This window comes from Giraffa tippelskirchi, chromosome 7 (genome assembly GCF_054371585.1).
Source record: "Giraffa tippelskirchi isolate mGirTip1 chromosome 7, T2T-mGirTip1v1.2.pri, whole genome shotgun sequence".
Taxonomy (NCBI): Eukaryota; Metazoa; Chordata; class Mammalia; order Artiodactyla; family Giraffidae; genus Giraffa; species Giraffa tippelskirchi.
The window spans coordinates 87829541-87841755 of record NC_137281.1 but is presented as its reverse complement, the minus strand read 5'-3'; the positions used below and the strand labels follow the sequence as shown (position 1 = coordinate 87841755).

Below are 12215 nucleotides of genomic sequence, written 5' to 3'. Positions count from 1 at the left end.
AGGTATACCTTAAGTGAAAATATTGGAAAACTGAAGATAGCATCCGCGAGAGATAAATTAGGTCTTATGAATGACCTTGCAGCTGAATAGGATCCCACTACCCTTTCTGAAACTGAACTTATTTTTAAAGGCATTTCTAGACTCCCCCTCTTCTGAGAGAGAGCCTACGCTGAAGCAGGTGCAGAAAGCAATCTGCCTAGTAATAGGTATTGGATCTATTTCAAGTTTTGTTCATTTACTTTACCTCAGTATATCCTGCTGCTCTGAAAATAAAAAGTATACTAAATCAGAAAGTGGATGGATTTGGTTCCATTAATCTTTAAACCAGAGAAGTGGCAAAGTGGAGAGAGAAACAATTTTATTTTTGGCCTTTTTATTATTAGTCTAGCAATTTGGGGCTTCCACTCTTTTATTTCTAGATGGTTAACCCACTGATATCTTTATATCTGACCCCAACTGATGAAAACCACTCTAAAACATAAGGACTTCTGTCCCCAAGACAGATATTATAAACAGGGGGTAAAGTCTCTTTTCTGGACACAAATTAAACCAACACCAAAAAGATTAAAAAATCAGTTTCTGTCAAACTAGGCAGGAGGGAGTGTCAGGTTTGTAAAACCAAACCTGGAATCTATCTGCACTGTCCTTCCAAACAGCAGACACCATTCCCTCTCCTCTACCCCTCTGTAATCTATAATTCTATTTTTTTAAAAGGACATCTCCCCTAATTCCCACCTCCAATAAATATCCAGTCTAAATTATTCTCCACCCAATTATTAAACTTTTTCACAAGCTCCGGGGGGAAGATTTACCCTGAGACAAACAGTGAACAGAAGGGGGATTTTTGGAAAGGTACAAGGCATAGTGGTCCCAGTATCAGAAATGAAAACATTCTGCTCCCTGTGTGAGTCAATAAAGCAGCAGGAAAACATATAAAGTCAAGCTGGTATGAGGAGAGGAAGTATTTGTGATTGACTGGGACATAACTGAGATTCTTAGCTGCAGTATGCATGAACTTGGGCTCAGAGAGAAATGGGGTGCAAGGCAGCCTCATATTCAGGGAAAATGGTGGGACTGGGGACGTATTAGAAACTTTACTCCTCCTTTCCAGAACTCCATGGCTGTGGGCCAAAGCCTAGCCTCTCTGTAGAACTGTAAGGGGAAAGAACAGGGATTTGAGAAGAGCAAGAGCCTTTTCCCAGACCCCTAGCAAGCCCCTCATTGAGACTGGAGGCCTAGATTTCTGCCCATCTGATCCCACCTCATTTTGTACTCTATGGTCATCCTCCCTGGTCTACCCTTACTATATCCCTGTCCCACACCCTCAAGAACACAAAGCTTTTCAGTTCTTTGCCACAAGGTAAGTTAAAAAAAATGTGGTTTCTTTGTTTAAACAGTTACTAAGTTGGTTTGTCTTTTAGTAACAGACCTCCCCTCCCCCAGCCTCCCACTCAGTCCTGGATGATCACATCATCGTCATCGTCGTCTTCCTCCTCCTCCTCCTCTTCATCCTCATCTTCTGGCAGTTCTTCCTCCTCCTCTTCCTCCTCTTCATCTAGACAGACCACCACTTCAGCTGGCTCAGGTAATCGAGAGTCAAACCAATCCAGTACCTGCTGGGTGCTAAGCCTTGATGCCTGACTCAGTTGAGGGATATCACTTTCCCGGAGCTGTTGGTGGGTTGCCCAGTACCTCTCCAAGGGTCGTATATCCGGTGGGGGCGGGGGATTCGGCAGAGGTGGTGTCTCGGCCCATTCATTCAAGGAGCGGGTTGAAGGTGGTGGTGTGGGAACTGCTGGATCCTGGAAGCTAGGGGCACCAGGTACTGCATTGTCCCGAAACCATTTTAGTTGCCCATGCTTCAAGGCATAGCGTGTGTCACCAAACCACTGAATAATCTCAGGCCGAGGTAAACCAGTGATCTGCTCTAATTTATGGTAATCCTCACGCCGTGCCCATTGGCACTGTAGAAAAAACGATTTGAGGATAGCCAACTGCTCTTTGGTTTTGCGCTTGGTCTTTCGCTGGCGTTGCATGTCTGGGGAAAGATACTCTGCAGGGCCAACCCTACCTGATGCTGAGTTATGCCTTAGCCCCTGGGGCCAGGCTGGCTCCAGCTGTGGGGGCAGTGCCTGTTCATTGGGTGACAGTGGTTGTGGGGCACAGCCCAGTGGCTGGAGGGGCTTGGAGGTGGCAGGAGCTCCATTAGCCAGTCCCTGGAAAGAGGAAGAAGAGGTAGAGGAAGGAGGAGTCACATTAGATGCTGACTCCTTCTTACAACTACTGGCAAGTAATGAGATGGGTGGGGGCTTATCCCGAGCACGGGGCTGGTGGACAGCTGTGGAGTGGTTCCAGGAAGCAGTACCTCGGCTGTGTGACTGGTCGGGACCCCTGCCTGCCTGCTCCTTAGAGAGTCCACTGCATTGATGATCCTGCCAAAATTGCGATTGATGGGGGAATGCCCCACTGCCAGGTACCATCAGGGGCTCCTTTGCTTTCTGGTGACTCAATGGCTCCTCAGGCTCTACCTTCAATCCTTTCATCTGGGTGGGCTCGCTAAGAGTCAGGGGCACTATTCCAAGACCAACTTGTTCTGGAGGTGGCACAGGAGAAGGAGGCACTTCCTCTGGGGGCCGCCCTGCATGATGAGTAAAAGAGAGAAGGGATTTGAAATGGAGTTGGTCCCGATGGTAGACTACTCGGGCTCGAGTCTCTTCAATTTCTTCAGATGACCAGCTAATGCCACAGCGAAGGCGCTGGGCCATGAACCAAGTCTTGACTTTCTCCATCTGCAGCCCATAGCGTAGGCAAAGAAGGGCAATGTCTGCTAAACTGGGATAGGGGAAGTAGCTGAAGGTTTGGAGCAAGTGTTCATTGCTGTCCAGCTCACTGGTCTGGGCTGCTTGGGTCCACACAAGCTGTAGCTCCTCAGAGATTGGAGGGAGGCAGATGAGGCCCGCAGGGGAGCTATTAAGACTGCTGGCCTCTTTATTAGGAGGCATGGTGCTTTCTGATTTGTGCCCTTCAGAGATAGCTGTAATAAGAAGAGAAACAGCTTGATCACTAGGGTTCCCCTTTCAGGCCATTGCTCAGTTTCTACCAAACAAAATGCTGGACTCCAAAAACAATTTTCTATGTGTACTGTGCTGGATTGCTTTTAAAGTGCTTAACAATTTCTCATTTAATTTTCATAATCTTATAAGTCATCAGAGCCTGCTATAATTCCCCCTATAGGTATGAAAAAACCAAAGTCCAGAGAGGTTAAACTATTCCAAGTAACAAAACTAGTGAGTGTTGTCACCAAGATGACAATCTGACTTCTGAGGTTAAAAAAAGGAAAACATCCTTAGAGCCTTTATCTTTCCCATTCAAATTCACTTCACCCTCTAAGTTCATGCAACAAGAGTGACAGAATGAAGACTCACCTAGAAAACCCAGAGATGTATGTAATCTCAGAACACTTTAGCTCCTAACAGATTATTTCTTGAGTTCTCTCTAGATTATCTCTAGAATGTGGAAAGATTAGGAATACAATGTGTGAGAATCTAGAAGGTAGAACAGCACTGTCCCTCTACCCAGCTTCCTTTTCTATTCTTCTTGGTGGTGGAGTATTGGGGGAAGGTGATTGATAGTTTTATTTTTCTCTAAGTCTCAGTAGGATGAGATGGGTCAGTGATCTGGGATGAATGGAGTTCCCCTTGGTTTTGGTCCGGAGAGGGTGGAGGGAGGTGAATGTTTCCTTCCCCAAGACATCCGCAGAACAAAGGTTATTCCCCTCTTCCCCAGCCTTTGTTTCTTCCAACTGCCGAGTCTCTCTCCAGGGAGCCTAGAGAGCTCCCTCAGACCTTAATAGCCCCCTCCACACAGGGCGGGAGGCCTGCAGCTCTTATCTCTTCAGTCCAGCTTTCTTCTTGGAACCAGGTGGGCAAGCTCATTATAAACTGTAACCAGGTCCTGCAAGCTACCCAGTGGCACCAGGGCTCCCGGCTCAACATGGGTGTGGGGACTACAGAGAAAGCCTCTGACTATGCTTCATTCCTGGAAACCTGCCCAAGCTATTTCCTAGAATAATTTTGGGCCCCAGTTTGACTTTTTTTTTTTGCCACATGGCTTGTGGGAATCTTAGTTCCTCAACCAGGGATTGAACCCATGCCCTCTGCATTGGAAGTGCTGAGTCCTAACCACTGGGCCACCAGGGACTTCCCTGGTGACCGAGTTTTAACTCTACTCCCTGTTAAATGCTCCCTATGTGGGCATTAGAGACCAACATTATCTGTCACCCTTTACTTTTCAAGGACTCCTATCTGAGTTTACAATAGTCCTTCTAATACATTACGGAGTATTTTAACTATGTAAAAGTTACGGATAGAGCAGTGTAATATCGGAAATTTTATATGATGGAACAGAAAAATTCAGCAGCATTCTAGTGGATGTCACCATTCCCTTTTAACAAGAAAATCTTAACAAACTGAAGGCCATGCAGAGCCTGAATGCTTTGAGAACCTTCAGAGGGTAAGTGGAGGCAGCATGGCATAGTTGGTACATAGGAAGTTTGAATCCCAGTTCTGTCTGAACTTACAGGAGCCTCAGTTTCCTCATGTGTAAAAACTGGAGATAATGTTGAGCGTATGTAAATTACATGTTTTTACAGAGCACCTGCTGTGTGCTAGGTGTCATATAGGCGGGGTCTAGAGCTGTTAGAGGTAGAGGTCTGGGGAGAGACAGATCTGAGATGAATCACAGCTTCACCACTCCTGAGAGTGCTCGCTAAGCCTTAGTTTCCCATCAGAATAAAAGGTCATAACAGCATCTACGTTGCAAGGTTATGACTAAGAAAATGCAACTGACATTATGCCTATACTAAAGTAAAGGCTCAATAAATTAGAGTTTTTAATCATTGCTTCAGCCTCATGGGATGACTCTGATATAAGGTAATGCTCCTCCTAGACAACAGGGGAAGTGAGGCAAAGACGGAATATTTTAAATTACTGTATCCAATCTGTTATTGCAGAGTCGTAATTCTAATGAGCATTGGGGGAAACCAGGGTATCTGATTTTGTACTTTTTATATTTGGGGAGTTGGATATAATTCCAGAAGGGATTTTGCTGCTTTTAAAAACAGTATCAAAATGACTGCTTTAGAACTGAATCTATAATTTAGATATAAATCCTTTTTGATTGCTGCCAGGTGAATTTTGATTGCTGCTACCCAACAGGTTCATCTCAAGACACAGCTGAGTGGCTGTGAGAAAGTGCCTGCATGGCCAGGTACTTAAAACCACCATTTGGAAGTTGTGGCCCACCAGGGAACACCACCACATCTAAGCTGGAGAATACTTGATGATCCAATGCTCGACACCCACTCGACCTTATTTGTGCCCTATTTTTTTAAGGTCACAGTAACAGTTTAGATGTGAGGAAAAGGTAGCACAAGGAATAAAGCAGTCCAGCGTGAGGATGAAGACTGCTAGACAGGGAATAAGGCAGGTGCAGCTATAAGCCTACAAGGAAGCAGTTTGCTTTCATTCATGTGGTTTGGTACCCTTAAGATTCTGATGGCTTGATAGTTCAGTATAACAGTACTGCAAAGGTTCTATTTGGTGTATTGCATATATCCACATTTCTTCAATAACACAAAACACAAGTTGTGGAAGACTTTTTGATACAGAATGGTGCCTTAAAATTAGTACACACCAGTAGAGCTGGTACCTCCCTGGAAGAATCTGGCTTTGATATAGGAGGAAACTAGAACCAGGGAGTGGCTCATGAGAACTATAACAAGGAGGGTAGATCCTACAGTAATCAAAACCACAGTGAAGACACTATAGCATCTTGTGTCCTTGTACCTCATTTGGAGAAAGTAGAAAAAAAGAAATCAGAGCTGGAGAAATAAGGACTCCTCTGTGCAGAGGTGTCAGTGGTGGTGGTACTATCAATTCTGAATTTACTAAATTTGTAACTATGCCAGATATGCTCTACTGCTACTTAAAGTCACTAATAAAAAGTACAGAGTCAGGGTAACACCCTTATTTCCCTTTGGGCTTTCCATATCTTTGGACACAAGGCAGAAAAGAATTAATGGGCTGCTTTAAACTTCCAGTGTAGGTGTTCACACAAGGTTAGGAAAAAGAGATCTTCAGAACTTGAGCCTAGGTTGGGAATTTCCTGGTGGTCCGGTGGGTAGGACTTCACACTTCCACTGCAAGGGGCATGAGTGTGATCCCCTGGTCCGGAGACCAAGATCCCACATGCTGCATGGTGTGGCCAAAAACAAAAATCTTGAGCCTAGGCTTATGGTTAAAACAGGTGACAGTTCAAGTGAAGACCAGGTATGAGCCTGCTAAATTCCCTAAGTCTTTATTCAGAGAACTGAAGAATGTTTCTGAATGAAATGTGTTTTGGTGATAGTTTTCAGGGCCTTAAAGGACATTTAGTGATACTCAATTCATGTGCTTCTCACTTTTTGGATCATGAATCTCTTTGAAAATAAGAAGTTAAAAGTACTCAGAAAGTTGTGACTTACCTCACACACACCCCCCAAACATTGGAATTTACAGATTATAAATTAATCTCAGGGGGCTCACTGATTGTCCAGAAGCCCCTGTTAGAAACTCTGTCCTATGTCCTCCCAGCTTAATAAAGGCAATGGTCGTAACTGCTTTAAGAAAACAGTTTATGAATGAATGGAAGGAATGGTTGGAAGGCTGAAAGAGAATGTAAATTAGTTTAGAAGGGACTAGGTACTAGTGCTATTAGCTGAACAGAGTAGAAGCTGTTCAATTGGTCCAGGAGCTTGCTTTAATTGACCCCTACTGGATTACATAATCAATACCCACAGTGCACTGGACACTAGAGGCTGGTAGTCTAGTCTCTAGCATGGCAAAGTCATCTGCTTCCTTCAGCCGCCCTATGTGCTGAGGCCAGTTGTGTGTGATTCCAAACCTGCTTATGCCCCTTGTTTTTCTCTATATAATTAAACATCCTATAAACCTATGAAAATTAGTGCATTAAGAATTGTTTCTGAAAAAAAAGTCAAATGCTTTGGAAAGACATAATACAAAGAAATGCACATTAAAAAAAAATGTTGAATTGGGAGTAGGCAAGAAAACTGTAAAAGACTGGAGGGGGCAAGGAGACTTAAAAATCTCAGAAGTATTCTGCACTCACATTACTTCAAAAGTGTTTAAATTCAGACTCCACTTTAAAGAAACCAAACCTGGAAATCACAGATGATAATGCAGTGGCTCCAGTCTGACTGCACATTAGAAAAATTACTTGGGGAAACTTAACCCAGGGCATCCACCTCCTCGTTCTGATTTACTTAACCTGGATTGGGGCAGACGTAAGTAGTTGTAAAAAGTTCTCAGGGTGCAGTCAGATTAGAGATTTGCTTATGTAATTGATATTAGAAAGACAATTGGGACTGCCAATCAGCAACACAAAGAAAACGCTGGGACTCTTACCCAAGAAATTGGTGAGATGAATGTACTTTTAATGACAATGCTTAGGATATGTATGCATCATTTTAAAAATTCCCAGCTCTAACTGGCTTACTTTCAATTACTGCCACCTACCTATCCTCAGCATAAAAAGCCCTTTAAAGGTACCGTGAGAAGGGAGTTCATATAAAACATATCATCTGGGTCCACATTACCAAATAGGTCTCAGCTTGAGTCTTCTTTCAGTTTAGAACTCTCTGATTAGGAGGCAACACCAGGAACCTCTGAGGACTCAGGTTCTCACTTTCCTGGTTGGTTTTCTGAGTATGGCTGGGTAGGGGTCAGAAGGGGCAGTTTCTCTCAAACCTTTCATTCCCAAAGGCCACGCTCCCCAGGAATAAGGCCAGGTTTCTCTACGTGTGTTGAAGTCGCCAGGAGGCAGTCCTGGAGGGGAGGAGGGGAGGCCTGGGAAGGAAACGTTTCTCCTATCCTCCATTTCGCAGGCAGTCTAGAAGGCTCCAAACTGGGTCAGAGAACAAAAAGTTGCTGCACTTGGGGCGATGAGCCCCAGGGAGCAGGCAAATCTCAACCCTCCCCTCGTCAAGGGCGTCCCAACCCGGCCTTCCCCTCCTCCTACACACCCACTCACCCTCCCCCAGTTAAAACAGGGAACCGAAAAGTCCTGAGGAGAAAGGAGAACCGGACCACTTCGAACCTAGAATTCTCCTCCTCCCCCCAGCGCGGAGATGGGGCTCCGGAGGTGGGAGATCGTACAGGGACTGGAAGGGGAAGTCGAAAGGGCTGGGGATCACTCACCGCAGTCCAGCCCGGGCGGCGGCTCCCAGCCTCGCACCATGGGCCGGGGGGAAAGGGGGAGAAAGGGCAGGGGGCCTCCGGGGTGAGAGTGGGGTTGCTGCCCGGCGCGGCCTGCTCCGAGCCCACCCGCGCGGAAGGCCAGGACCGGGACTGCCACCCCCCCCCCCGCCCCCGAGAGCGCGCCAGTCTAGCCCAGCCCGGCTCCAGCGAGTTGGAGGCGGGGCGGATGGGTGGGGTGGGCTCCAGGGGTGGTGCCAAGGTGGCCGAGTTCTGATTGGTGGGTGCAGGCAGGCGGGCCCTCGCGGAACGGGCTGGGCCGGCCATTGGCTGAGTGGTTCTCGGTTGAAGTCGGCTATTGGCTGCGTGGGCCTCAGCCGGGATGCCTATTGGCTACATGGGGCAGGGAAGATGTCCCCCAGGGCTAGGATGCCGTGAAGAGTATCCCCTCCCACCCTCGCCTTGTGGGCGCCGGATCTTCTGGGGTACGCTGGGCAATGTTCCTCCTGGAATTCCCCAAGAAATTCAAAGCAGTTTGCTGAACTGTCCAAACCGCCTACAACTACTCCCCATTTGTTTCCTCCGGAAGGAAGACGTTTTCAGTATCCCTTTGCCAGCCTCGTACAGGAGACGAGCGTTCCCAGCCTAGGGCCAAACCGCCGTCAGCAGCGTCAACTGTAAAGCGCCTAGAGCAACCGTTAACTTGTTCTCGAGATGGATCAAGTGTCTTGGCCACCCAGAAAAATGAGGATCCTAGCAGCCTGGCACCTTCCGCCGCTTCCCGGGTCCAGTTGTCACCAGACAGGTGTTCTCAAAGATGAAGTTCTAGAGGGGGGTCACCTCATTAGGTCTTGCCAGACCCCCCAGGCCCTTCCTCTGCCCTAGGGAAGACTACCTGGAGCTGTGCCTCATGTTGGGGGACCTTGGTTTTGCTGTCAAGAAAGAGATTAAAATAAAATGGGCTTTCCACTGACTCAGTATTCCACACACTCCAAAATTCTGGGCCAAAAGTTTGTATAGTTAGGATTCTCAGTCTTCTGACCAAAACTTGGGAACAATACTTGCTGAAGTGACTCTTCTGTTCTCATGATAGTCTTCTCTTGTTTATTTAGGTCACAATAGCTTATATACTTAACAATAACTTATAAAACAGTTTCAGACTGGTGCCCTGTATTCCACAGATCTCGCCACTCCCCATATACCCCCTAAAAAGTCAACCATCATAACTGATACTTCTGATTCTTCATTGCTCCACACTAAGGTCGAGAGCTCTTTAGAGGTTGCCAAGCATGAGAAATGTATCTCTAATTCAGCTTTTTCTGTTGACTCTGCATTTGCCCCTTCCTCCCTTCTCTCAATACATTGTGTGACAATCCCAACTCCTAAGAGCCATGCCCTTCAAACAAGTATCCCTTAAAAACATGATAGGAGTAAGCAACAGAAATAATCTTCTCAGCTTTAGAGTTAGAAACTTTTGATCACTTAGGATTTAAGCCAAGGCTGGTGCTATATACAGACCTCCTAACTCAAGACTTACTATAATAACCCCAATGGTTTGTATGTAAGGAAGAAAGGGAAAAACGAAACATTTTAGGCAGTGACAACCCTCAGCTGTCAATGGAGAGCTCATTCTTTTAATCCAAACAATGAAGCTGGATATTGACTGGGAAGAACTCAGTTTGTTTGGCTAGAAAGCCAGGCAGGAACTGTGAAAATTTAGTGGCTGCTCCTGGGGAGTTAAGTCAGTTCTTTTGGGCATCACAGATCATGGGCTGGGAATTATGAAATGTAGACAACTCAGTCACATTTGTCTCAGAAGGATACACATTCCCAAGTCAGGAGTATGGAGAAGAGTCAAAGACTCAAGATTTAAGAGAAGAAGAATCCAAGGAAAGAAATTCCTGTGCCCTGGTTCTGGAAAGCAGGCTGAAGACTCCCTCTTTTATGTGGGTTTCACCCTTACACTTAAGATGATGATGGAGTGGAGTGAAGTGGAAGAAGGGAAGTGGAATAACTTCCTTTCATTATCAGAGAAGGAAGTTAGCAAGTCGGTGATCATCCCAGCTCTTCCAGGGACTAGTGCTGAAGAATGTGGACCTACCACGTCATCCTCAATCTTTAGTGAAAACTCCCTCCCCCTTTGCATGGCTCAGTAACATTAGCAGGACTGACCAGATACACAGTAACCCAAATAGCTAAGGAAGCTGGAGGAAGTTAAGAGTCTTCTCTTGCACAGATCTCTTCCAAAGCACTGGGAGAGTCTCAGCAGTGTGTTAATAGGTTTTTGTAGAATTAAAAAAAAAAAAAATTCAAATTGCAGTTGGTTAAGATCGATGTCTCTTTCTGACTTCCCCTCTATCACCCTTCTCTTTTTGTCCAGTGGCAATGAAGAGGCCATGGGCATTTTGGGATTGACTAATGGAGTTGGGAATACATTTAGTTTGGGTTTAGGAGTTACACATCTGTGGTTTGCAGTTACTTCTTTAAATAGTTAATAGTATTTATAATGTTATGGGCTGAACTGTGTCCTCCTAAAATTCCTGTTAAAGTCTTAACTCTCAGTACCTCAGAATGTAACCATATCTGGAAATAAGGTCTATTCAGAGGTAATTAAAATAAGGTCTTTAGGGTAAGTCAGTTCAGTATAACTGCTGTCCTTAAAAGAGGGAATTTGGATGCAGACATGCAGGTAGGACAGACCATATGAAGACATAGGGAGAAGATGGCTATCCACAAGCCAAGAGTGAGGAACCTCAGAATGAAATCAACCCTGCCAACGTCTGGATCTCAGGCTTCTAGCCTCAAAACTGTGAGAAAATTTCCATATTATAAGCCACCCAGTCTAAGTATTTTGTTATGGCAGCTCTAACAAACTAATATACAGCTTCCAGGAATACTACTAATGTCAACAATTCAGAGTTATGTTATTCATTATTACAAAATTTGAAAATGCTCCAAAATCTTACACCACATATACTAAAGAAATTTGGTAGGGTTTTCCCAAGTTTGACAAAAATCCCCCCCCCCAATTATGTGAACATTATGACTTAACAAGGTGTGAAGATGAAATTTTTTTAAATTATCAAAAAAAAATTTTTTTAAGTGATCATGGTGATGGAATTACCTCTTTATGGAAAAATTATATGTAATCATATTAAAAGACTGATATCAAAGAGTGTGCAGCCAAAAACAAAATTGTAGGAAAAAATATTTAGGTTTGCCACATAGGTAACTTTTAAATTTTGTTTTTCTTGATTTTGTGATCTTTATCAGCTTTTTAAAAATTATAATTTTTGTATTTTTTTCTCATCCTGAAATATATTCACTCTTGTGCCTTATGTATTTATTTTTCTTGAAAAAAGGGTCCATAAGTTGTGTACTTCAGACAACCAAAAACTTGGATCTATCCCTGGGAATGAAATGGATATGGTGAGTTTCTGCCCCATTTAGGGAAACCCTGCTCTAGTGTTCTATGCTCTGTTCTGAGAAACAGTGGAAGGGAGGGCTGACCAATCACAGCTGCCAAGTATGGAGGACTTAGGATACCAAAAGCTGCAATAAGGGAGTTTGCAGAAGAGAGATTTCAGACAAACCTATTACCGAACTAAGATGTGACAAGTCTGGAAAGACATTAGGGCCATGGAGCAACCCTAGGCAATAAGCCATGGAGGGAACCCCTGGAAAGCCCTCAATTACCTCTCCTTGGGTGTCTGCTCCTCATGCCGATTCTACCCTTCAGCATGTCTGGTTTCAATTACGATGTGTACCAAAGAGTGGATACTCTGCAGTGACATCACAACTTGGCCATTATGATGTAATGACATGGCATCTGATTATTCTAGGGCTAGGGCTTCCCTATAAGGAATGTCCTTTCATTACTTTGAGGGTAATTGGACTCTTTCATCCTTCAGGTGATGTGGGAGTCAATACTATTTTAGAACTCAGTCTTTTTCAAGGTTACTT

At 44.8% G+C, this 12215-nt stretch overlaps 1 protein-coding gene across 4 annotated transcripts; it reads right to left on the bottom strand.

The window, feature by feature from the left end:
* Nucleotides 1-341: 341 nt before the first annotated feature.
* HOMEZ (homeobox and leucine zipper encoding) lies at nucleotides 342-11998 on the bottom strand. Of its 4 annotated transcripts, XM_081506578.1 has the most exons (3): nucleotides 8256-8463; nucleotides 2366-3034; nucleotides 342-2216 (listed from the first exon to the last, which is right to left on the bottom strand). In XM_081506578.1, the coding sequence occupies exons 1-3, from the start codon at nucleotides 8293-8295 to the stop codon at nucleotides 2206-2208; spliced, it is 720 nt and encodes a 239-aa protein (XP_081362704.1). In that variant the 5' UTR covers nucleotides 8296-8463; the 3' UTR covers nucleotides 342-2205. The 4 variants fall into 4 exon arrangements, with proteins under 4 accessions (XP_081362704.1, XP_081362701.1, XP_081362702.1 ...); XM_081506575.1 differs by lacking the exon at nucleotides 8256-8463 and adding an exon at nucleotides 11949-11998 and having other exon boundaries at nucleotides 342-3034; XM_081506576.1 differs by having other exon boundaries at nucleotides 342-3034.
* Nucleotides 11999-12215: the final 217 nt, after the last annotated feature.

Excerpts from the sequence above, each read along its gene's own strand:
- HOMEZ (XM_081506575.1), bottom strand. The coding sequence starts at position 11,994 with ATGCTGAAGGGTAGAATCGGCATGAGGAGCAGACACCCAAGGAGAG. Across the intron at positions 3,035-11,948 it reads GAGCAGACACCCAAGGAGAG|CTATCTCTGAAGGGCACAAA; the intron begins GTAATTGAGGGC and ends TTCTTATTACAG.